This window comes from Equus przewalskii, chromosome 26, assembly GCF_037783145.1.
Source record: "Equus przewalskii isolate Varuska chromosome 26, EquPr2, whole genome shotgun sequence".
Lineage (NCBI taxonomy): Eukaryota > Metazoa > Chordata > Mammalia > Perissodactyla > Equidae > Equus > Equus przewalskii.
In genome coordinates, this window is record NC_091856.1 from 337739 (window position 1) to 363756 (window position 26018).

Here is a 26018-nt window from a genome sequence, read left to right on the forward strand (position 1 = left end):
ACATTTTCCAAAGAAGATATACAGATGGCCAATAAACACATAAAAAAATGTTCAACATCACTAATCATCAGGTAAATGCAAACCAAAACTACACTAAGATACCAACTTGCACCTGTAAAAACGGCTATAATCACTAAGACTGAAAATAAGAAATGTTGGAGAGAGTGGAGAAAAGAGAACCCTCATACACTGCTGGTGGGAATGAAACTGATGCAGCCACTATGGAAAACAGTACGGAGATTCTTCAAAAAACAAAAAATAGAACTACCATATGAGCCAGCTATCCCACTACCAGGTATCTACCCCAACAATTTGAAATCAACAATCCAAAGTCCCACATGCACCCCTATGTTCACTGCAGCACTATTCACAATAGCCAAGACATGGAAGCAACCCAAGAGCCCATCGACCTGACTGGATAAAGATGTGGTGCATATACACAATGGAATACTACTCAGCCAGAAAAAAGACAAATTGATCCCATTTGCAATAACATGGATGGACCTTGAGGGAATTATGCTAATCGAAATAAGTGAAACTGAGAAAGACAAACACCAGATGATTTCACTCATATGTGGAATATAAACAAACACATGGACAAAGTTCAGTGGTTGCCAGGGGAAGGGCGTTGGGGGGTAGGGGATGGTGGGCACAGGGGGTGAAGGGGAGCACTTATGTGGTGACAGTCAAGAAATAACGTACAACTGAAATCTGACATTGATGTAAACTATTACCAACTCAACAAAAAAAATTTAAAAAGCGACGGCGCGGACCGTGTTCGCGGCACGGCGACGGGACGCACCAGCAAACGAAGCCACGTCAAACCGCGAGCGCAATTCCCGCACAGAAAGGGCTCTGGGCGCGTGGCGGCCCCGCAGCGCCTCCCCCGCACGGATCGCCGGCCGCTCTGCCGCCTCTCCCGTCCCGCCCTCCGCAGAGGCCGCAGCGCGGCGCCCGGCCTGGCTGCTCGACGGCCGAGGGCAGCGGCCGAGCACAGGGCTCCCGTCCAGGGCCGCCTCGCCGCGGGAGCCGCGAGGCCACAGCCGCAGGGAGCAGCGCCGGCCGCGCCGGGCCAGCCCAGGCCTCTGCGAGGCGCGTCCGCACAGCCCGCGGGGGGCAGCGCGAAGGGCAGCGCCCGGACGCCCGCTCGGGGGCCGGGGCCGGCGCGGGCAGCGGGCTCGGGCAGAGGCAGAGCCGGCCGCGGCCCCGCGGGGCTCAGGCCCCCTCCCCGGGCACGCCGAGCGCCGCGCGTCGCCGCCACCCGCCGCCCGCCGGGCCCCTCAGCGCCTCACTCCTGCGCCCTCGCGCCTGCGGCGCCAGCGCCGCGCCTCGAGGCGCCGGAGGGCGGGTGCGGGGGCGCGCGGCGGGCGGCGGGCGCGGGCGCATGCGCGGAGTCGCGCGGCGGGGCGGGACGGTGGGCGCGCTCGGGGCGCGCGCCGCCTCAGCCCGCGGCTCCGCCCGCGCAGCCACCTCCCTCAGCCCGGCGTGCCGGCTTCCGAGCGGACCGGAGCGGCGCGGGGCCCGCGGGGGTGGAGGCCGCCAGCCCGGGAGCGCGTCCCGCAGCCTGACGGGCCCGGTAAGCGGGGGCGGGGCGGCGGGGCCCCGGCGGGCACCCCGGGGGGCCGGCCTGCGGGCAGCGGACAGCGCTCCGGGGGCTCTGAGGCGTGGGGTGGCGCCGCCCCCAGGGGTCGGTGTGCGAGCGGAGGGACCCCGAGGGTGACCGCCTCTGCCCCGGAGAGTCCCGGAGGCGGGGGCGGCCGGCCCCGGCAGACCCCGTGTGAGCGGACACTCTCGGGGCGCCCGCTCCCCGCGCTGGCGGAGGCCGAGCGGGCAGCGCCCGGTCCCTGGAGAGGCCGTCGGAGCCCCTCCGGGAAGCGGCGCGTCTCGGGGCGGGCTGGGTGGACAGCCGCTCGGGAGCAGAGGGCAGCCGCGGGCGCCTGCGTGGGGGAGACCGTGCCCTGGGGCCGCCGGGAGGGAAGCTCTGCCCGGAGGAGAGGACCCTGCCCTGGGGTCCGGCCGGGAGTAGCTTCCCAGCGCCCGGAGGACTTGCTTGGCCTTGACCTCTCTCGGGGCTCAGCGCGCCCTGACCGCGTCCCTCCAGCGTGGTCGAGAGGCGGCGGCCCTGTGGGCTGCTGCCCTTGTGCGTCGCCCCCTCTGTTAGGATGCTGATCCTCCGTGGTGGCCCGTTGGCCCCAAGCTGGGTTTCAGCGGAGGCAGGAGCTGGCGTGAGAGCCCAGCGCACGGGGAGGCCCATGAGGCCTCTGAGGGAGGGAAGGAGGCTGAGCCCGGGCCTGACCTTCCGGAGGACGGCGGCGAGAGCAGGCGGAGTAGTGACGGGCAGGTCCTGTCGGGAAAGTCCTCGGGAGCAGGGAAGGGTAGGTAGGGTGACTGCGCGCGGTGGGCCGGGTCCCGTGCCGGGGTGTGGAACATCTCATGCCATCCTCACAGCAGCCTCAGGACTTTATCCCCTTTTGAACATCAGGCTTGAGACTCTGAGAGGTTTAGCAGCCTGGAGCCATGAAATCTGTGTTTGGAAGATTTTTGGGGAAAAAGTGTCAAGGAGAGGCAGAAGCAAGAGTGTACGTTTGTTAATAAGTCGCACTGAGATCCCAAGCACAGGGCTTTGCAATAGTATGTGCTGAGGAAATGTGGTGATTAAATAGGCGGATGAGGACAGTTTAGGGACGAAACTGCTGCAGGAACTGGTTTCCACTGAATCCCCCGATTTCGGAGTGTGGCTTCCTCCACTGGCAGCCCCCCTGTGACGATGCCTCCGGGTGGCTCTGGACTTAACTGGGCCTCGGAGAGGCCTCTGGGTGTTCTCTCTGACAGGACGTGCTCTGGAGAACTAAAGGGACCCTTGAGAGGATGGGGTGTTCTGAGACAGAATCCGTGAGAAAGAGGAAGGAGACACAGGATCACTGAGGAAGCAAGACGCACAGTGTCTTTGTGGCGGTCTGACTATGTGCACCAGCAGACACTGGTCCACAGACACCACCCAGGACGCTTTTGCCCAGCAGTGCTTCTGAACGAGGAGGAGGAGAGCGGGAAAGGTGCGGAGCCAAGGAAGGCTTATTGGGAGTCTGTTGTCTGGGGAGCACAAAGGTGTGCGCCTGACACAGTAATGCACCCTCATCTCGTCCCCTCAGCTGTGGTAACCCTTCATTCCACCCCATTCCCATGGGCACAAATTGGGGCCCAAGGATAGACTCTGGTTTCTTGTCCAAAAATGGAGTGGTGAGGGAGCTAAGCGATGAAATTCACCACAGAGCCATTCTGGGAGAGCTTCCCTGTTCCCCTGCCTCCCTTCCACACTGCCAAACCTAGTGACATCCTCCGTTAGTAGAAGTGGCTTCCTTGGGCTCCTGGGCTTACACAGAAGAGAGATCAGGCTGGTGAGAAAACACAAGAACCTGCTTTACCACTTGCTAGCTCTTCTTTTTAACTCCATGGTGGCCTGAAGCATGCGTGTGGCACCTCATGCACAGCACAGTGGAGTAAATTCCGAGAAGGTGTAAATAGGTTAAGCACCTCCCTATTACAGAGCTGTTTATAGTCCCCTTTCAGTTCAAACCCCTCTCATCAGCCTAACACACTAACATAAACAGGGATATATATATATGTATTTTTTTTTTTTAAAGAAAACCAGAAGGAGTAAGGCTGCAAATATGATCTTTGCTGCAATTCAGAGATTTGCCATTGGGATTTTATTCCTAAACTGGTCTTTTCACTGAGGGCTCTTGGTGTCACACCCACTCGTGACCCTGGAAAAACTGCTAGATGGCTCCAGGTGCTCCCTAAATATTAGACCTTGGATATCGCCTCCTTGATGTCTAGCATTGGGTAAACATTAAGATTACAAAAATCCTAAGAATATTAACTCTCCCCTAATCACAATATAAGTGCAAATCAAATCACTCAGGATGGATGTGAAGGATGTCACCAGGTGGCCTTAATCTCCTCAAAACAACAACGACACTCCCTCCAAAGGGAGATAAAAGGGCAGAGATGGCTCACCTAGTTTCACTAGAGTATACAAAAATGTGTGTGGGTTTTTCAGCCTTTAATCTTCCACGTCTTCTCTGACCATGTTCTTAGGCTTTTCTTCCCCCTGCTTTTGCCGTGTTTTTGACAGTGGTTCCTTTTCCTGGAACATAAATGGTAGGACCTTCCCTGGCCCATTTGCCACACTCCCTGTATTTTTTTCCAGTACACCTGTTCCTAAGAGGATCATATTTATGCAAATAGTTTCCTTTCTCTTTAGCTGCAGAATCTGTTATCTTCCACCCCCCATGCTCTTCTCCAGCAGAGCTCTTGGTTTCTGCTATCTTCATTTCCCAAAGTGACTTACTCTTTTCTCATGGGGATATCATTATCCACTCCACCCCTCAATCTTAATGACCAACTTCTGACACGACTTGCTTACCAGCTTTGGGCCAAGAAACCAAGACATCAGTGTCCGGCTGGAGACGTGGTTATTTTTTCCATTTTAACATCGCCCTCAATCCTTCCTCCCTTTTTGGCAGTCGCCTCAGGGACCCACATACGTTTACTAAGTGCTGCCTACTTGCCAGGTGCTATGCTAGGTAAATATGAGGGCCCTTGCCCTTGAGGAGTTCACATAGAATCAGTCTGCATTTCTCTAATCATTTACTATAAAGAGTAAGAAAAGAAAGGGGAAAACTACAGCTTTACAGAGTATCTACAGGGATCAGTGTAGAGTGTGCCTCTTTCCAGGCATCACTGAAACGCAACTGCTGTCCTGTGCTGCTTCGGGCAGCCACATTCTCAGTCCCCCTGCCGTTGCCCTGCCAAAATTGTTTTTGCCCATATGCTTCGAGTGAACTGGCCACACTCCTGGCTTCCTATGATAGTAATAACAGTACCTTATATTTGGATGTCACGTGACAGTGTAGAAAGTCCTTTTACATACGTGATCTCTATTTAGTTTTGAGAAATGTTTCATCTTACTGGGGTCTTCTCACTAAAACAACAGTGTGTAGGTTGGCTTGGCACTCTCACCGCCACAGCCCGGATTAGCTTCCGGTCAGGGAACCACACCCCTTGTCTGTAGGTTGTCATACTTGGGAGGCTGTGTGTTATTGTGATGCTGAAAGCTATGCCACTGGGATTTCCGATGCCAGCAGGGTCACTCACTGTGGGCAGGTTTCAGCAGAGCTTCCAGATTAAGACAGACTAGGAAGAAGGACTGGGTCAGCCACCTCCAAAAGACTTGGCCATGAAAACCCTGTGAATAGCAGCAGTAGCGGAAGGTGAGAGGATGGTGCACAAATCCAGGCAGGGTTCCGCTCTGCTGTCCACAGGGTTGCTAGGAGTCAGAATCCTCTGGAGGGCACTAAACAGAATCAGGTTTACGGGTCTCCCAGGGGAAAGCCCCAGGGATCCACTACAGTCACCACCTCCCAGCTCTTAGGCTGTGGAGGGGCGTTTCCTGTTGGTCCAAAGGCCAAGCAGTGTACTTGCTGGTCAGCCCTCGGACTTCTCAGGGCTGTCCTGCTACCTGGCCTCAGAAAATCCAATTCTCTGGGGGTTCTCCCCTCCCCCGAAATCCAAATACATATTCCCTTCTAAACAAATATTTTTAGCATCCATCTCACACTGATTCCTTGGGCTGATTCTTATGTGAAAACAGGTTTCCCTGCCTGTTTCTACCCAGCACCCGGCTGGCTTCATACTCCCTAAGCCACGACGGAGTCCCCAGAAGGCTCGATGCCTTGGCATGTGCTTTTACCTCTGCCTGGATGCCTTTTTTTTTTCCTTATCCACTGGGGTAACTCCCACTCATATTTCAAAATTTAGCTCAAGCAACACCTTTTTTTTTTTAATCCTACACTTATGCCCCCTACGCATACACATACTCACACTGCATTCTCACAGGCTGAGTGAGGTTCCGTTTGTTCATTCTACCAGCAGTTATTCAGTGCCTGATTTGTGCCTTTACACAGTAGCCCGCATTCAGCAAATATTTGTACAATCAACAAACAAGTCAAGTCGAGACGGTTACAGTGTAATAGCTGCATCAAATGGGACTGAATCGGCGCTTCCGGGGCCCAGAGCAGAGAACAGGGGCGCTTCTCCATCTTGCTGAAAAGCTCTGCTTGCTCAGTGCGATCACACCAGCTGATCACTGGTGGTGTGATGTTCCTTAACCATCGCTCTGCTTCTGTGGGAAGTCGGCGCTGTAGCTTTTCATGAAGACTCATCCCAGGGCCTCTGAGGCTAAAGATCAGACCATAGTTTTGTCTTCATGTAGATTTGAGCTTCGTGAGCTTCCAGGAAATATTAAACAACAGCAGCACCTTCCTCACGCCTCAATCTCTTGAGCTGACTCCGGGAAGACGGTTTTCCTCAGTCTTTAGTAGCCCTTCTGCTCCTTGGAAACCCCAGAAGAGCTCTGTGCAGTTGGGGTGACTATGTCTTTCTGGGCTGACAGAAGCCGGTGCTGCTGTGCTGGATAAATGGGAGAATGGAGGAAGACAGGGAGGCACCAGGTAGACCCCTTCAGGGTCTGTAGACATAAAAGCGAAAAGGAGTCTGTGGGCTACGGCCAGACAACGGAACTGACGGGGAACAGGCTCCACGAGCACTGCGGTGTGGAACTGGAGTCTTGAAGGACACCCAGGCCCTGGAGAACAGCTAGACCATTTCCGGCTTGAATTTCTCAAAGACCAGCAGAGGGTAAGGAGTCTCTTTTTGAGGGTTTTTGTTTCAAGTCTCGAAATGGATGTTGATGGGCGCAGTGAGCTTAGGGTCTATGCTGTGCATTCTGCATTTTTTACACCCTGGTTCTGCTGGTTTTCCATACGCTTGTGGCCGGTCACCTTCATTAGGTATGTGGCTTTCCCTGAGGCTCTCAGACAGTCTTTCAGGCAGGTGCCTCGTGGAGCCAATTGTCAACCACCTTGAAATTTTTCACCCTTATGTGCAGATGCTGCTTGTGCTCAGTTTCTCCAGCCCAATCCCAGGAGGGAGGAGACATTTTCAAGCTTCCTACACATGCCCTTGGGGCAGCCGCCCTCCTGTGGGCCAGGCCGCAGTGCCCCAGGACATATCAAAAATGCACGGGACGTTGACTTTGGTAACATTAGTCTCTCTTTTCTTATCATTGTGGTTGTGGAAACTGGCTAAATTCCAGAATTCTGTAGCTCTCCCCTGTGGTCACAGAAATCACCTGTAGCTGCTGTGTGCTTACCTGTTCTAGCCCCTGCTGGCCCTGAATTACCAGTCAGTGTCCACCTCAGGGAAGCAGAGTAGATGTGATGAGATGAGCTGGTGACTGTGTAGTTTCTAGAAATGAATTCTGAAGATTTGGTCCGATCAGTCCCTGGCCAACTTTGAGGAAGAAAGAGTACTGAAACCACGGCCTCAAATAAACCTTTTATGTTGCCCAGTCACTCTGCAACATTCATTCAACAAAGGTTTATAGAACACATGCTGTGTGGGAGGCAGTGGGAACCATCTAGATTTTTCTTCCTCTTGATCTCAGTGAAATTCCTTTTTCCACCTGCCCAACCCACTCTCCGGTTGTTTTCCTCTGTCCCCCAACTTGGAGGTTTTCTTTGCCTTGTTCCTGCCTAGGGAAGCCCTCATAACCTCCAAGCAATCACTTTCAGTTGCTTTGGAGCCTTTTTGAAACAGCTGCCATTCGCACATCAAGAATCAGATGAAAGCAAGTAAATGTACTTTACCTTTAGCATGCCGAATGAGGAGACTCCTGCCTATTAGGAGGGGTGCCCCCGTGCTCGTCGCAGCTGTGAATCTTTATAGAGAGCTTGGGAAGAGGTTCCCTAGCCACCTTCCCACTTCCTTATTTCTCCAGCAACTGCTGCTGTGGAGCAACCCCCCTCCCCTTACTCCCACAGCTTTGCCCTTATAATAATCGCACTGCGTTGTGAGCATGTTCTCTGCAGAGAATGGGTGTGTCTTCCACACACACATTCCAGGCTGGCCACATATGTCGTTCTGCCTGACAAACACATCTAGACAGGCTTCTCTTACCCGAAGAAAGATTCAGGCTGTCATCTTTTCATTTCCTCCAGATCATATAGTCACATGGCCCTATTCTACCTGCTTGTCCCTCTGTTATTCACCACCACCTGCTCCTGCCCTCTGAGGGTTTTTTCCAAGTTTTCCCTAGATGCCACAAATTCTCTGACAGTCACATCATTCTTGGGACAATGTCTTTTTATCCCTCCTTCATCCTTGTTAGAGAGGGAGAAAACCCCAATTCCACCCACCAGCCAAAGAAGTAGTCGTTAGGTATTGTTTGTGGGATCTTTGCATCTTGATTTCCTTTTAACTCACTCTTCTTCCTGGGAATTCTCCCAGCACAGGAGAGGCCAGGTTTTTCTCACCAGGCACTTGTTTTTACCCATGGCTAATCACTACCACTTGTTTCTCTAGAAATTAGAGCTGGTTTTGTTACTTTCTCAAACACCCCAGGTGCACATTCTGGATATTTCAGCACACTTGCTTTTAATCAAGCTGTCTTTTGTATCCAGGTTTGATCCTCTCCATTGAGCATTAATGGTTTTAGCCTTACTCTTGAAGGCTAATTCTGTTGTGTCCTCACAGTTTATCTCAAAATTAAAGCCATGTTGATTTAAAATGACTTGGGGTCTTCTTCGGATTTTGATAGTTTCTTTTTAATGGTTCTTCTCTACATTTTCTGCCCTTATGGGCATAAAGTGCTCCAGAAAATTGAACCATCTCAAGTAAAAGGAATAGCAATACTCCAAGATCCTGCAGTCAGGACTGGAAAGTGGTTTTATTTGTTTGTGTTTCTTTGTTTTGCTGGTGGATGTCATCTTCAGTCTTCACTGAACTTCCTTTAAAGATAAACTCCCAAAACCGTTGCAGTGACACGACTAACAACTGAGATAGCTTAACAGTGATTCTTGTTATCCTTGCAGAGACTAATGGTTGTGGCAGGACTACAGTGTGTTTTGGGATGCCTATGGTTACTTTGCTGATACACTACTAATGAGTCAGTTCCCTTACAGAGTAACCCTCCTAATTGACTGGCCTTTGTTCAGGACTCTTACTCCATCATCTGAAAAAAACAGTAAGAACCAAATGCATACCGTTGATTTTCCCTCAATGAATCTTTCTTGAAAAAGTGAATTTCGTATGGTTATTCCAGGTCTCCAAATAAGTGTTCCTCAACTTTTTTTTCCAACCCATGCCTCCTTGCTGATAAACGCAGATGTCTTATGATTGCTCCCTAAAACTTCTAATACAAATTCTGGGATAGGAGTGCCCCACCTATTTGGAGAGCTAGCACATTCTGTATATCTCTAGGAACCAGGAGAATACTATCAAGCTATGCTGTTTTGTAGTCTGTGTTACCAAAACAAAGGTGATGGCTTTTGATATTTGCTTTCCAAATGTAAATATGTATCATAATTGATATGCTTTTCCAATCTACTACTTCTCTCCTCCTGGAGTTCTGACACATACCCCGACTTGCCCCAGGATCCACCTGATGAGAATTATTGCTCTGATCTTTGTGGTCCTATTGGACTAAAAGTTTTTTTTTATTTTTATTTTTATAGCATGAATGTATCACTAGTTATTCAATAATTCTACTTTTTGGGGGGGGGATTATTTCTACCTTTTATCACTGTAAAAGAATGCTCCACTAAATATTTTCTTACATATGCCCACAGGTCAAAGAGGATCAGCCTCTCGTATAGAGAAAGGTATATTAGTAGCTGTCCATCTCTGCTAGACCTTCCAACCACACAGACTCTAAGAGAAGCTTGAGAATTCTGTTCTTGCATCACTCCAGTCAAGGAGAAAGCTTACCTTATACCCCACAATGCTGTCCTTGTCTTTTAGAGGTAACCATCTTTAAGTCAAAAGACAAAATGCAGTTCTCTAACCAAAAATGTAAAATGATCCTAAGCCTGTGTTTTTCAAATTGCAGGTCCAGACCCACTAGAAAGTCCTGAAATCATTTGAGAGCGTCACTGTCAGGACTGTTCTAATGAAACAGGAGAGAGAGGATAGGAAATACCAGGGAGCATCACTTGTAGTAAAAGTAGAATTGTTTCCCAAAACATTGGGTTCAGTTATAGATCTATGAACACATATTTATAGCTGTGTGTACAGGGTCACACTGTAAACTCTATTTCTTACTATGGGTCACAGTCAAAAACTTTGAAAAACGTACTATGGAAGGTTTCTGAGGAAAACGCTGTGGCCTTGGAAATAGTAATTGATCGTGAGGAAGGTGGGCAATGAAGCATTGTGTGTCGGGTTTGCGTTCTCCCTCTTGGTGTGCCGGTTCTTCTCACTGTTAAGTTGTGGACTTGTTTTCCCACCTAACCATAGAGCACAGCTGGTGCTCTGGAGGCATGTGGGCAGCCTCTGGGGACTACAGGCCCAGCCTCTTCAAGAACTCCTGGGTCCACAGCCTCAGCAAAAGCTCTAGGGGTGTCCTCTCTACCCCGAGCCCCACCCCGACCCAGGCTGCATACCCTCATTAGGTCACATGGACTTTTAAAAGAATATGAAAAGAGCATTCTAAATGAGCATTCTGAATGCTTAGACTACATGCTCCAGGCACACTCATTAACACATAGGGAACTGACACCCAAAGTGGCAAAGCAACATGTTCCAGGTCACAGCAGATCCAGAACTAAAGCAAGTCACCAGGTTGCCAACCCTAGGATTTTTAATTATGTAATTAATGTGCAATGTAAAAAAGTTAGAAAATAAAGGTCAACAAAAAGATGGAAAAAATATACATGCATTCTTTCTTACAAAAATTAGGTCATAACATGAGCATTTTTGTGACTTGCTTTCTTCATTTACATGTTCATATATTTTGAACATCTTTCCACATCAATAAATAGACTTCTACCTCTGTGTTTTTCATATTGTTTGGTCTTCTATTGTACCATAATTTAACCATTCCCCCTTGTCCAATATTTGTTTGCAATCAGGGATAAAAATGACTATTTAATCACAATTTATTATTAATTGTCCACTGGGGTATAAATACCGTAAACAGTTTCCTGAATTTGATCAATAAACCTTTCCTCAATAAATCTCCTTTGCTACCACTCCTTAAAGTTACTTATTCAAAGTAAATATTCCTTAGTCATATACTTTAATTTTACAAATGAGGAGAGGAGATCTTTCTTTTCTTATAGTCATTTTTTAAACTCAAAAATATGGATTGGGTTTCTTTGGCAACAATTGATGGCAGGGCATGCACCCAGGCGGTGTAGGAATTTGCACCACAGTAGTGCATACAGGAGTTGTTTCTGGAAAGAAGATGTGACTGTCATCAGATATTATGTGTATTAAGGCTTTATTAAAAAATCAAAAAGACTACTTCACAATTAATTGGGAAATGTTTGTTAAGTGCCTGTTCTCTTCCAGACACAGTGCTAGGCAGTGGAGACAGGCACTGTGCAGGGTAAAAACGATCTCATAGAGGAAACTGACATTGATCAGATAATCATCCTATCGAATATGTAATAACGAAGGTAAATGCGCTGAGCAGAAGAGCCAAGTTGGACTGGGACGTCAGCAGTGACTTCCCCAAGGACCCAGTCCTTGAGCTGAGCTCTGACAGATGAATAGGCACTAATCCGGTGGGAAGGAATGTTCAGAGGTCCCCCAAATAGTGGGAGCAGGGCACACAAAGACTGAAAGAAGGCCAGAGTGGTTGGAACAGAGCAAAAAGGAGGGAGCCCAGGCCAACAGGGTGTGACAGGCTGCGGTAAACAGGCTGATGTGGAGGGCTTTATCCTGAAAGCTTAGAAAGCCTTTGAAAAGTTTTAAGCAGGGGAAAACAGAATGCCTGAACGTCCCAGGGACATCTTTAATTCAACATGTGCAAAACCCGGTTTCATTGTCCCTCTTTCTTATTTCCCAATTTCTGTAAACGGCATTACCATTCTTCTAGTTAGTCGACTTAAAACTGCCCTCTCGATAAGTGAGAGAAAGACTGAATGAAATACCGTATGATTTCACTTATGTGTGGAATCTAAAAACATCGAACTTACAGAAACAGAGTTAGTATGATGGTTCCCAGGGGCTGAGGGGTGGGGAAAGTGGGGAGATGTTGGTCAGAGGGTACAAACGGTCAGTTATAAGATGAATACATTCTGGGGATCTAAGGTACAGCATGGTGACCATAGTTAGCAATACGGTACTGTATACTTGAAAGTTGCTATGACAACAGGGCTTTAATGTTCTCACCATAACAACAACAACAAAATGGTAATTATGTAAGGTGAGGGATGTGCTAACTAACCTTATTGTGTAAGCATTTCGTAATATATATGTGTATCAAATCTTCACATTGTACACCATAAACTTATACAATGTTAGATGTCAGTTATAACGCTGGGAAATAAATACAGTCGTATGTCACTTAACAACAGGTACACGTTCTGAAAAATGCATCATTAGGCAATTTTGTCATTGTGCAAACATCATAGAGTATACTTATACAAACCTAGGTGGTATAGCCTACTACAAACCTAGAGTATATGGCACTAATCATGTGGGACAACCATCATATATGCAGTCCATTGTTGACTGAAATGTCTTTATGCAGCAAATGACTATAAATATAAAACTGTCCTCTCTCCCTTTCCCTTGGTACAATCAGTTATCAATTTGTTCCTAAATTTCTCTAATTCTATTTCCATGGTATCGAATAGACTCAGTATCATTCCTGCTGCCATCATTTCAGTTCAAACCCTCTACCTCTTGGCTGGAATATTATAGTAGCCTTCTAATTGGCCCTAACCTCTCCTCCTACCCTCTGTCACCTTTTCCCCCAAACAAAGGATAACTTCCAACTTGTCCTTCACGGTCCACTTTGACTCCCAGTAGTGTGGTGTCACTTCCTTTAGGCACCTCCAGCACTTTGTCCTACTATTCTCTGAGTTCTGACATTACATAGCTCGAGTGATGAGACTCTGTCCTCCTGGCTTCTATTTCCTATGATGAGTAGTCAGTGCCTTGCACATAGTGCTGTTCAATAAGCCTTGATTATAATGGATTGAGAGCAAAGCTAAAATGAACTCTCTGCTCCACTTTACTTTAGAACAAGTATTCTCAGCTGAATTCCACCAAGACCCTTCAGCTAGGAAATAGCAGACCAGCGTTGCAATGTGCCCTGTCATGCCCTCCCTTTCCAATGTTGTGCCTTGGTACTGCAAAGGAAGTGCAGGGATAATGTTACTTTTTAACCTGTAAAGGATATGGACTTTTCTTGAGCAGTTGAAAAAGAAAGCAGAAAATGTGGAAGTGACATTAGCGAAGCCTTAGAAGTGTGAGAAGCACTTCAGAGCTTGTAATGGGCCAGTTGTCTGTGATAGACAGACCCATGAAGAGGCATAGCTACTATTTAGAGGGGGCAAAGAAATGTTTTTGATCTTGTCCACATGGATAGGGTGGTAGAGTTTCCTGACTGCCTAATTCAGGAGTCCTCTAAAAATAGCAGTTCATTCACTCTGACTCAAAAAGTAGGTTTTGGAGTTTTTTGTATTTTGTGTGTGTGTGTGTGTGTGAGTGTGAGGAAGATTGTCGCTGAGCTAACATCTGTGCCAATCTTCCTCTATTTTATGTGGGACACTGCCACAGCATGTCTTGACACGCAGTGCTAGGTCCGTGCCCAGCATCTAAACCCATGAATCCCAGGCTGCCGAAGCAAAGCACACGAACTTAACCACTATGCCACCAGCCCAGCCCCTCAAAAACTAGGTATTTGAGAACCAGCCCCAATGGTCTAAAAGTTAAAGTTCAGCATTCTCCCCACTTTGACAATGCAGGTTCACTTCCTGGTCACAGAACCACACCACCTGTCTGTCAGTTGCCGTGCTGTGGTGGCAGCTCACATAGAAGAACTAGAAGGACTTACAACTATGATATACAGCCATGCACTGGGGTTTTGGGGAGGGAAAAAAAAAGAGGAAGATTGGCAACAGATGTTAGCTCAGGTTGAATCCTTCCCTGCAAAAAAAAAAAAAGTAGGTATTTGATATGGGTTATCCCTGGATGGATTGTGCACAGCACTTACTGGAGGAGCTTTCCTTCAATCAGAAGTCTGAAATGTGTTGCTGCAGTCTTGCTTTAAGCCTTGGGTCATCTTTTGGGGCAGAGGAGAGACTTGGGCACTGAAGTCTCCAGCTATCTCAAAGTGGTAGAGGCCTGGACCCCTGGACTAATTGACTTTAGGACAGGAAAGAAGACAGAGATACCATTTCACATTGTAGAGTGCTTTCCAGTTTACTAAGCACTATCAAGCCCATTTTCTAATGTTATCTTCATGACAGCCCTGTGAAGTACGCTGGGCAGATAGCCCTCATTTCATAGATGGGAAAATCAAAGTTACAGGGCCAGTCAAAAGTAGAATCAAGGTCTTCTGACTCCTTAACAAGTGCTCTTTCTGCCATGCTACTGAGTTGCAGAAGAGGGAGCAACTATTTAATATTTAATAGCACTTACCACTTAGGTGAATGGTTGAAACTGATTGGCCCAGTATGCTCCACAATTGGCTGAGTCTGGGCCCCCCTGCTTTTTGTCCACAGAGCCATGGGGGTGTTGATGTCCAAGCGGCAGACAGTGGAGCAGGTGCAGAAGGTGAGCCTGGCTGTGTCTGCCTTCAAGGATGGGCTGCGAGACAGGTCTTCCATCCGACACACAGGTGAGCTTCCAGGGTCCCGCTGTGGCACTGTAGAGGGCTCCGTCCAGGAGGTACAGGAGGAGAAAGAAGCAGAGGCAAGCACCCCAGTGCTCCAAGAAGAGAGCAGTGTCAACCGTGCTGCCTGGGAGAGGCTCCGAGATGGGCGTGGAGTGGAGCCTGAGGAGTTTGACAGGACCAGTCGTTTCACACCCCCTGCCTTCATCCGCCCCACCCGGAAGCTGGATGATGACAAGCCTCCAGAGATCCACTTGGAGCCCAGAGAGCCTGTGAGTGTCCAGTTACGGCAGAATCCTCAAGTCTTAGACGTTATGATCAGGGAGCAGAACAGGGAGTTCTGGGTATTGTTGAAGTGAGACTCAAAATCAGAAAGATGGAACTGAGTCCAGAACAATCTTTGAATTTGAATTACTTTTTTTTTTAATGATTAGCACCTGAGCTAACAACTGTTGCCAATCTTTTTTTTTTCCTGCTTTTTCTCCCCAAATCCCCCCAGTACATAGTTGCATATTTTTAATTGTGGGTCCTTCTGCTTGTGGCACGTGGGATGCCACCTCACTGTGGCCTGACGAGCAGTACCACAACCGCACCCAAGATCCGAACCAGCAAAACCCTGGGCTGCCGAAGCCAAAGTGGAGCGCGCGAACTTAACCACTCGGCCATGGGGCCGGCCCCATCCTGGATTAGTCTTAGTGAAAGACTTGAGGCAGTGGGTGATAGGGAATGACACCAGGGCGGGTCTTCTGCCAACCCACCCACACAGGGGATAGTACTACCCCTGTAGGAGGCATTTGGAAATTTGAAGGGGCATGGAGTTAGTGAAGGTCACAATAACCAGGAGTTGCTACTGGTATTTGGTGCCAAGAAAACCAGGATGCTAAATGTCCTTCAGGGTATGGAACAGTCTCTCACAACAGATTATTCTTTCCAAAAAGGCTAGTAGCATCCCTGTTCAAAAACATGGTCACAGAGGCCTGAGCAGCTGGAAGAGCGTACTGGTTCTTGTCCTCCAGAGAGAAAGCTCTATTGCCTTAACACTGGCTTCAATTGGAGCTCTTCCTCTAGGCTGCCCCAGGGAGATCCAGGCCTATGTTGGTAGCTCTGTACTCAGTGGCCATAGGATCTTGCTGCCCGTGCTTACACATCCCTGTTCGTTCCTGCCATCTTTCCCCAGGTTGTCAACGATGAGATGTGTGATGTCTGTGAGGTCTGGACGGCCGAGAGCCTCTTCCCATGCAGGGTCTGCACCAGGGTTTTCCACGATGGCTGCCTGCGCCGCATGGGCTACATCCAGGGAGACAGTGCAGCGGAGGTGACCGAGATGGCCCGCACGGAAACAGGCTGGAGCTGCCACTACTGTGTGAGCCTGCACTGCAGGGATGGCGGGCTGCTGCACCATGGGGGACTTGGTGCCTTTCCTGGAGGCCCAATTGTAGAACACTGGTTTCTGGGCAGTGACCTAAAGAGTTTTCCAGTAGTAGATACAAGTCCTAGGGCTAGGACAGGCTTTCTCTATCTCAGTACTATTGACATTTGGGGCACAATAATTCTTTGTTGTGGGGGCTGTATGCATTGTAGGATGTTTAGCAGTATCCCTGGCCTTTTCCCTACTAGATGCCAGTAGCACCCTTCCCTGGTTGTGACAACCAAAAATGTCTCCAGACACAGCCAAATGTGTCCTAGGGGAGCAAAGTCATCCCCAGTTGAGAACCACTGAGCTAGAGGACTGAATGGATAAGATGAGGCCAATTATTCAAAAGTAATTCTGCTTGGAGCAGTGCTTTCTCTAATAATTAGTATCTAGTCGTCATTCATTGTACTCATCTGAAAAACCAATCTGACATCCTAATCAGCTTGCTTCCAACAGGGGTAGATTCTGTCACAGGAAAACTGCTTGGTCCTGACATCCTCACTGGGCCTACCACCTGACTCTTAGGAGCATTTGTTTTTCATCTCTGAAGTGATGACTTTGTGAATTAAATAGAGGTCAGTTGATTCAGAACTTTGCAAATTATATATAAATGCTTTCCAATTTTTTTTTTAAGTTTGGCGCCTGAGCTAACAGCTGTTGCCAATCTTCTTTTTTTTTTCTCCCCAAAGCCACCCAGTACATAGTTGTGTATTCTAGTGGTAAGTGCCTCTGGTTGTGCTGTGTGGGACACCACAGCATGGCCTGAGGAATGGTGCCATGTCTGCGCCCAGGATCCGAACCAGCGAAGCCCCGGGCCACCAAAGCGGAGTGCACAAACTTAACCATTGGCCATGGGGCCAGCCTCCAAAATGCCTTCCAACTTTTAGTAGAAGACAGAAAGCCAGATTCATGTCCATTTCTCAGCGTTCCTGAATAGAGTTCAAGTCTTGCTTTATTGATCTGTTGTCCTGCAAATATCTTGATTATTCACTGATTTCAGACTAAAGAGCATCTGCTGATCCCCTCATCTTCCTACTGCCTAGAAGAAAGCAAAGATATGCCACTTTCTAACAAATAACACTTTATCTATGGCTTGTCCATAAGAAGAAGTAGAGAACAGTTATTTCTAGCCACTTAAACACCATTTCCCCAGCTAGAGTATGCCACAACACACCCTGCTCTCCCGAGCTTCTTCTCTGGTCACCACCCCTCCAAATGCCAGCCTTTTCATTTACTGCAACTCTGCTTTGCAGTGTTGTGCTTTACAGTGTTCTGCTGATGTGGGAGTGGGTTGAAGGTGTCTCCTTCTTAACCCCCAGGAATACACAGCTCCCTTCTTGGCTTTCTGTCACAGTCCTACCATCTTTAACACCACTCTGTACCTGATATTTTACAAAGGCTTCTTCTAAGCTCCTCCCCTTTCTTTCCTTCCCTTCACAGCCAGGTTTCTTGAAAGGACTTCATCATCTCCTTGTGGCTTCTCAACCCCCTGTAATTTGACATCTGCATCCATCCTTCTGCTAAACTGGCTCTTCCTAAGGTCACCAGTGACTTAATTGTCAAGTTCTGTGACCTTTTCTCAGGCATCTTCTTACTTGACCTCTCTGATGTATTTGGCAATTACTTATTGCCCCCTTGTTTTTTTTTAGAGCTTGAGTATTTTTATGAGAATTATTACACAAAATATGGAAACTATAGAAAATAGAAAAATCAATAAATTCCTCTCATACGTGCATAATCACTATTAACATTACTTCCTACATTGTGCAATTCTCTTTTCTTAACTTCCAGACCTTTCTACTGATTCTCTTTCTACTGCCCTCTCCGATTTTTCTTTCTAAGCGCTCTTACTTTGTTGTCCCAGTCCTAAATGCTGGTGTTTTTCAGGGTTCTCTTATTAACGCTCTTCTTTTCTCACTGTACACGCTCTCTCTGGGTAATTTCATCCACTCCAGTGGCTACAGCCACCAAATAAATACTAATGACTCTCAGTTCTGTGTGTCCAGACCTAAATTTCCTCTGTCTCTTGGACTTATATCCATCTTGATGTCTCACAGGTACTTCACACTCAGCATGCCCCAGAATGAACTCATCTTTCTCCCAAAATCTGTTCTCCCTCCATTCCTTATCTCTGTGAATAGTAATACCACCCCTGCCCCCCCAGTTGCCAATCCCAATTTCTCTCCCTCATCCCTCACATCCAGTAAGTCAACAGATCCTATTGATTCTACCTCCTAATATCTCAAATCTCTCCCCTCATCGCCACTCATGTCTTGGTATAGCCACTCATCTTTTCTTACTAGTACTATGCAATAACCATCTAACTGCTCTCCATGCCTCCAGGCTCTGCCTCTCTAATCCCTTCTCTGACTATGGCACTCTGCACTTAAAACCCTTCAGTGACTCCCCTTTGCCCTCAGAATAAAGGCCCAATTTGAGGGGTTCAATAAAGGGCATTTGAGGCCTTCACACTCATGGTTCTGCCTACCTCCCTGCCTTGTCTTATCATTCCTTCCTACCCTCCCCCACACATACTCTACACTCCAGCCACACTGAACATCTCACAGTGTTACGCACTGTTGTGCCCAGCATATACTAGATCCTTAATAAGTATTTATTGAAAGAATACTTTGAGTTCTTTATGAAATCCACAAATTAATATTCATGAAATGTCTGCTCTTGTTTTTTGCTGGTATTTTAGGGGAAAAAATAAACTACTAGAAAGAATCTTTGACAGTTTAAAGACTGTAAATTAATGTTAACAAAATAACATCTCAGTCCTCTTTTGGAATTAAAACTTTTATGGCACCACAAAAAACTCATTTGGTTTTAGGAATTTTGTCATGATGGCATCTCTTTCAGAACCATTCTGGAGTTATTTAAAATGATACAACGCACTAGGAGCAGAGTTAGAATTAAATCTTTTTTTTTTTAACTAAAATACTCTTTGAGCCCAGTCTAACACAGGAGCCAAATATGTAGAATGGATAAAGATGGAGCCACTCTGGTTGATAGAGTTAGGGATTCACAACCCCGCCTGCTTACCAGCCCCCTTCTCCGTTGCAGCAGCTTCCTAGGGCATTTCCAAGGAATCCCCAGGGTATCTCAGAGAATAATTTATAAACCACTACTTTAGTAAAAGGGATTCAGAGCTGGAGTAAAGATACCTGGGTTCTGGGGAAAATTCTGCCCCAGAGTTGGGCAACTCTGAGCAAGTCCTTTCACCTTTCTGGGGCCTCAGTCTCCTTGATTGTGAATGAGAGTCTGGGATTAGGTGATCCCAGAATTGCCTTTCAGTTGAAATACCATTTCCATCCCTCTTGATCCTTGGCCTTTCTTTCCAACTGGCCTATATGGCCACTGACTCAGCTCTTCCTTACTTTCAGGACAACCTCAACTTGCTGCTAACTGACGAGGAAATGTATAGCCTCACAGAGACCTTTCAGCAGTGTAAAGTCATCCCTGGTAAGGCTGGACTCAGAGGGGCCAGGCAGATTTCTCCTTCATACTGTCTAAGATGAACCATGGAAGGAGTATTCTGGAATTTGGGGTGTAGGCAATAAATGGGTCCCTGTTCCCAAGCTGTTGGCCAGCAGGGGCATCCACCCCCAGCCACAGCCTGAGTTATTCTGGCTACAAGAGACAAAGACTCACCAAGAGCTGAGGATGTAGGGGCTCTGAAGGGTATCCTAGAGGTGAGTTGGAGGTACCCCTGAGGCTGAGGAAAGGGTGGGCATGGCTAGCATGGGGCGCCTCCCCACAGATTGCTCCCTGACCCTGGAGGACTTTCTGCGCTATCACCACCAAGCAGCGAAGCGGGGGGACAGTGACCGGGCTCTGAGCGAGGAGCAAGAGGAGCAGGCAGCCCGCCAGTTTGCAGCCCTGGACCCTGAACATCGAGGACACATAGAGTGGCCTGACTTCTTGTCCCATGAGTCCCTCCTACTTCTGCAGCAGTTGCGTCCCCAGGTAAGAGCCAGCTGGGGTGAATGTCCATGGGATAATGGGTGGCACAGACCTGGGAAGCATGCCAGGTAGGTTGGGGAAGCACTGGGTACTATCTCAGCAGGGACCAGTACCAGGACAGGGCTCAGGTTCTGTCCAGTGACAGGTGATCCAGTGCAGAGGCTGGGAGAGTGCCCAGGGAAGATTGATTTGCACTGGACCCCACTGCAAATGTTAGTGCTACCAGAAAGGCTCTGGGCGGCTTCAAAGGGAGGTTGCAGAGGTGGTAATGGAGGTCAGATTCTATTGGCTTGACAGTTTACAAAATATTTTCACCTCCAAGATCTTAGCTTGTTTCTTCTTCTCCAGAACTCTCTGTTAAGGCTTCTGACAGTCAAGGAGCGGGAGCGAGCCCGAGCCACCTTCCTAGCATGCAGCAGCGGGGGCACTGTCAGTGAGGCTGAGTGCCGCCGCGCCCAGCACTCTTGGTTCTGCAAACGCCTTGCAGAGGCTCCTTCCTGCAGTGTCAGGTCTGCTCCCTGCCAATCCCTGCCCCAACTCACGTACCCTCCTCCTCCCATGCCAAATAGCCCTTGGTATGAAAGGTACGTCCCTGTTTCTCCTGCCAACAGCCAGGAGAGGATCCTCGTTTGTGACTCCTATTGGCCAAGGCATAGGGCGGCCTCTACTCCAAACTGTCGCTCCACGTCAGAAGGCCTGGACATGCACCTCCAGAGCCATGGGTTCACCAGAGTTTGGGGAGACCAGGCCTTTCACCATCCCACTCCTAACCACATGTCCTTGTGCCCAACAGCATCAGTCATGTGGGTCCCATAGCAGACAGCAGCCCAACCAGGAGCAGCAGAAAGAGTCAGGACAAGGTCCTCCTGCCCACAGACCATGAGTCCAGGTGAGTGGGACCTCCTCACCTGCTGTCTGCACCCACAAATCCTCAACACACACAAGTAAGAGGAGAGCATTACCCACTGCCACCTCAAAACAGCAAGTGCCCACCCCAGAAACCAGCCTCCGAGAATGCATGTTTGACTCCAGATCCATAGGGTCAGCCTGCTGGTCTGTGAGCTTGGAAGCACAGTCAGATAGAACTATGTCAAGCACAAGCCAGGGCTTCCCTGAGTTTTGCCCAGCTCAAGCCATGCTGCCCCTGGGACCAGGCCTCATGAGCCTCCTGGCTCTGCAACCAGCCTCATAAACCTGTTCTTTGCTTCCCCTCCAGATTTGTGGACTGGCCTACCTTTCTGCAGGAGAATGTCGTCTACATCTTGGCTGCTCGCCCCAACAGCGCAGCCATTCATCTGAAACCCCCAGGATAGCATGGAGCAAGAAGCTCAGTTTGGGGACAGTGGCGTTCTCTCCCTCCTTTCCTTTCCCCCTTTCCCTGACCACCCTCTGGTACTGAAACTTAAGGGGATGGAGCACTGCCTGCATCTCAGTTTGTCACTAAGCTTTATGGCACTGAAATCACCATTCCACTCACAACAGAGGCAGTAAATGCACTGCCACAGGGAGAAGCCCTGCTGAGTGCTGTGGCTGCATCCACTTCCTGGACCACCCCACTGCCCTCGCATCACAGACTGAACCTGCCACTGTACACATATATGCGTGCACGCACACGTACACACATGCCTAACTGTCCATACCTTCAGTGGCCTGGTTCTTTTTGGTTGAAAAAGGACCACAGTTCCTTTGTGAAGCCCCTGGTATAAATAAGGGGTCTCTACTTACCCCTTTTATTGGCCAGTTCTGATTTCTAATAGATAAGTCTCTGGCCAGGTGATTCTTAAGGGGGCGTGTCAGACTCACATGTTCTCATCTACTGAAAACCCCTCCTGTGGTGAGCTGCTGTTCTGGTGGGTGTATGCTGTGTCCTTAGCTCTGTTGGGGTGGGAAAATGGTTGAAAACTACCAGCGCACTTCAGTCCTTTTTTTTTTTTAAAGATTGGCACCTGAGCTAACAACTATTGCCAATCTTTTTTTTTCCTGAGGGATGCCACCTCAGTGTGGCCTGATGAGCAGTGCCATGTCCACACCCAGCACCTGAACCGGCGAAGCCCTGGGCTGCCGAAGCAGAGCGTGCGAACTTAACCACTTGGCCATGGGGCCGGCCCCACAGTCCATTACTTAAATTGCAATTCCTGGTGACAGAGAAGGCAACTAGTCTGTGGAGTCCTAATCAGAACAGGGAGAGGCAGCCTCTCCCAGGGACCCAGCATTCTAGGAACCTCTCAGCCAGGTTATTTAACTCCAGATGTCTTTAGCAGAACAGTCACAAACCAAGGTGAGCCATCCTGGCCCCTGTTTTTCAGATGGGAGTTCATGGCCCAGAGCCCAGGGGGCCTGAATGGAACAAGTATGACAGGAGCCACAGCCCTCTGTGTTAGATGCTTCACCCACGTCAGCTACCACAGAGACCCCAAGCCTGAGCTCCAACGAGGACAAGGTCTGGATGGAAGAGGGGAGGAGACAGCTCATGTTTTTCCATCCTTCCAGCTCAAGTCAACCACAGCCAGAAAAGTGTGCTGTTGTATGGAGAGCAGAGCCAGCCTCTTCCACGGCCCAAGAAAGAGCAGCTCCACAGAAGCCCTGAGCAGGGACTCCTTTCAGCCACCCTGACAATGAGGATAAGAGGCTGGAGCTAAGAAGAGGCTTTGCATCTCTCTTGAGCAGAGAAAGTCTCAGCAAAACCTCAGGGAAGGAGGAGGCTTTCCCTTCTCCCTGTCACTGAGATATGGCCTGAGTTGCTGCTGCTCTCCACTGCTCACTACATGTCCTTCCCCACCAGCCTAGGGCCTGGGCCTGGCATGAGAGGACTTAGGGGGCAGGCAGAGGCTGCCACAAGGCCACCAAGCCAGACCTCCAAGCCCCAGCTGTCCTTCCTAAGTTCTCATCAAGTTCTCAAGTCAGTGCATGTTGTGGGCCAGCCCTGGCCCTGGGGGTCAGGTTTCTGTTTCCAACCTGATGACTTAGGTTTAGCCAGATCTGACTGCCAAGAGTTATTTGACAGGGTTGGCTCAGTCACGCAGAAGCTAACATATCCCTATTGCCCAAGGCACTTGTACTAAATTGGATGCTTGCAGAAGCGGCAGCATAGTGCTCAGTGTTGAGATGCTCAGAGGAAAGAGGGCAGCTGCTACCAGGGGCATGGTAAAAGCACTATATGGTCTCATCCTGCAGAAACTGCCCAACCTAGAAACAGAGTGAGAAGCTTCTGGGGTTGGATTATTTAGGACTGAAATGAAGCAGACAAGGTGAATCTGGGTTCATGTATATGGCCCTGAACATTTCAAAACCCACAGCTTTTTGTAAATACTACTTGGCTGTACTCCCAAGACTGATCAGTAGACCGGGCCATTATTCAGTCCAACCAAAAAAAAAAAAAAGGAGAAAGCACGTGGCTCAGGCCCAAGGACTGTGTCTGAGGCAGCGGGGCCTGGGACTGTGCGCTGAGAAGATTAAAGCACAGTAGCACAGGGGCTCTTGCCTGCTCTCCTGGCAAATCGCCTTCTATGCCCATGGCCTTGGGCTGTTTGATCTCATAAACTGGGCATTTTCAGTAGAGACAAGCTCTGTACTTTGACAGCTGAACAACTTTTTTTCTCCTGCCTTGTCATTAGTCGCAGGGACTGGGAGTTCACCTTATTCCCTGATCCTTCACAGATCAAGGTGATGCCTACCTCTCTGGAGCTGCAGCTTCTAGCTTTCTGTGAGTAAGAGAAAGACCATGAGCCAGGTCAGGCCAGCTATATCCCAGGGCCTGGCAAAGCAGGCCCCAGAGTTCTTCCACAACAGGATCAGGCCTACTTGGGATGACCCCTCTCCCTATTCCACGACAGCAAGCTTCCTTGGTTGGGGCGTGCTTCAGAGGGCCCAGGGGACACTGCTCCCAGGAAAGGGTAGCATTCCCAGTCCACCGGAGTCCTAGGAAGCAGAAAAGCACAGCGAAGCAACCAGCCTCTTCTGTGTAGGCATCTAGCTTTTTACCAAAGGAGAGTCTCCATTGTTCCACCAGTCAAGAGTTACAGAAGCCCCTCCCCAGCCCCTTGTCCAGGCTTTTCCTTTGCAGTGTCCTCATTCCTGGAGCCCCTTTGCAGTATGTGTGGAGACATTCAAACTTTTATAAACCTAGTGAAGCCTGTTCCCTTTCTTTCTCAAGCTCTTCCATCACTGTGACTGTCTGAAATTATGCCAAGTGCAAAAATTAGTGTCTGGCTCTGATAAGGATATGAGAAAATGTTTCAGTCTTTTTTTCTTGGCTGCCCAAAATTGAGATCAATGCTTTTCCCCAGTACTACCCACCCCACCTCCCAGCCAAGGGAGGCTGGAGTTACATATGTGCTTCTCTGAAGACCACATGCCCTAAGCCTGTTTTTCACCCAGCAGTCCCCTTTCCTATGCTCAGATTTAAAGACAGGGCATCTGGATGACACAGTGGAGCTGCAGAGACGGAGGGTCAGCTGAGGCAGCGGCTATGGCCGTGTAACTTCTGCAGGTCTGCTGCATGACTGCCTCTCCCACAACCAGCCTTCCCCAACAGATGCAGGCTCTGCACTTTTGAGCACTCGCCCCTTTGGATCCCAGTGATGGAGTGGTTCCCTTGTGCCTAGGTATTGACCCATTCTCAAGTGCTCCTCTTCCTTTGAGGACAGCCATGGCCGAAGCCATGAGCACAATGCTTCTTCCTGCCCTCAGCCCGAGTAACTGGGGCTACAGGACAGACACTGGCCTTTCTTGCCCCGGTGTTCTCTAGGGAATGTCACCCTGGCCTTTTCGAGTGGCTACATCTGGGGCTCCCCTCATTCCTATCCAATATGGGAAGTGCAAAATCAAACTGCCTGGGAAGAGGGCCCCTCACTGGGGGCTGAGCCCAGGATTGTGCATAGGCCTCTTAGCCCAAAGCACAACCTCAACCGTTGACTGTTGCAGGTCTCATGGCTTCAGTAAGAGTAGTGCCAGAAAGCCCTAAAGCCAAGAGGGAAGCTGGGCAGAAGCTGTCTGGCAGGGCCCCAGGGCAGCCAGGACCACCAGAGAGTCCAAAGTAACCTCCAGGCAGGATTGGTAGCAGGCTGTAGTGATCCTCCAAACCAGCAGAGTAAAGGCAGATGTATACTTGGCACTAAAAGGCAGAATGACCTTAATGCCAGAATTTCAGGACATCCTGGCAGCAACTGTAACCATAACCCCTTTTATTCCTCTATTTACAGTGGAATAAAATTGCTACTTTCTCCATGCCACTTAGTTAGAATTTGCCCAGGATGTCTCTCTGGGGCCCTGGTTGCAGCCCAGACAACAGAGATCTTCTTGAGCGGAGGATGTTAATGCTTGATGCCCATTCCCAACAGCTCAGTCCTGGAGTCGCATAGAACTGGACAGTTTCCCTGCTGTTGCTTTCCCGCTACCACTGCTTTTGACAAACTTGAAAGAAACAGGTTATAGAATTTCCACTAGACCCAACTAGCATCAAGGAAAACCTTCCCTCTTGGCCACATGCCCCAGTGATCCAAGTTACAGAGAAGGTGTCAGATCTGGTCTGGGCCAGCGCCTAGAAACCCAATTACATTCCAGTTTGAATAGCATGGGTTGGCATGACCACAGATAAGAGCATCAGGGTATAAGTAGCAAGGCCTTTCCATATCCATGGTAAACAAAGACCTCCAAGCTTAGCCTCCTTTAACAGATGGCCTAAGATCTGTCTCCTAGCCCAAAACAGGTTTGGGGGAAGCCTGAGAGCACTCAAGTAACAGTAGAGGGTCCAGTGCCGTCTAGTCCCTCCTGCCCTTCCTATGTGCTTTTCTGCAGAAGGTAACTTGACAGTAAGCTGAGGGGAACATCCCCAAGCCCTGTCTTCCCATCACTACAGCTGCATGTTCCTCCCCATGGCTCAGCCTTCACTCCAGAAGGCGCTGGGTACAGTGGAAATCATAATAAACAGATTGTGATGTTACTTCAACT

At 49.0% G+C, this 26018-nt stretch overlaps 1 protein-coding gene across 5 annotated transcripts; it reads left to right on the top strand.

Moving 5' to 3' along the window:
- The first annotated feature begins 1378 nt into the window (after positions 1–1378).
- On the top strand, positions 1379–26010 carry PHF24 (PHD finger protein 24). Of its 5 annotated transcripts, XM_070595564.1 has the most exons (10): positions 1439–1576; positions 6455–6699; positions 9690–9863; positions 14580–14961; positions 15867–16052; positions 19490–19568; positions 19867–20072; positions 20418–20578; positions 20863–20958; positions 21286–26010. In XM_070595564.1, exons 4-10 carry the CDS (start codon positions 14584–14586, stop codon positions 21380–21382), a joined length of 1203 nt encoding a protein of 400 aa, XP_070451665.1. In that variant the 5' UTR covers positions 1439–1576; positions 6455–6699; positions 9690–9863; positions 14580–14583; the 3' UTR covers positions 21383–26010. The 5 variants fall into 5 exon arrangements, with proteins under 5 accessions (XP_070451663.1, XP_070451667.1, XP_070451666.1 ...); XM_070595565.1 differs by lacking the exon at positions 6455–6699 and having other exon boundaries at positions 1421–1576; XM_070595563.1 differs by lacking the exon at positions 9690–9863 and having other exon boundaries at positions 1456–1576.
- Positions 26011–26018: the final 8 nt, after the last annotated feature.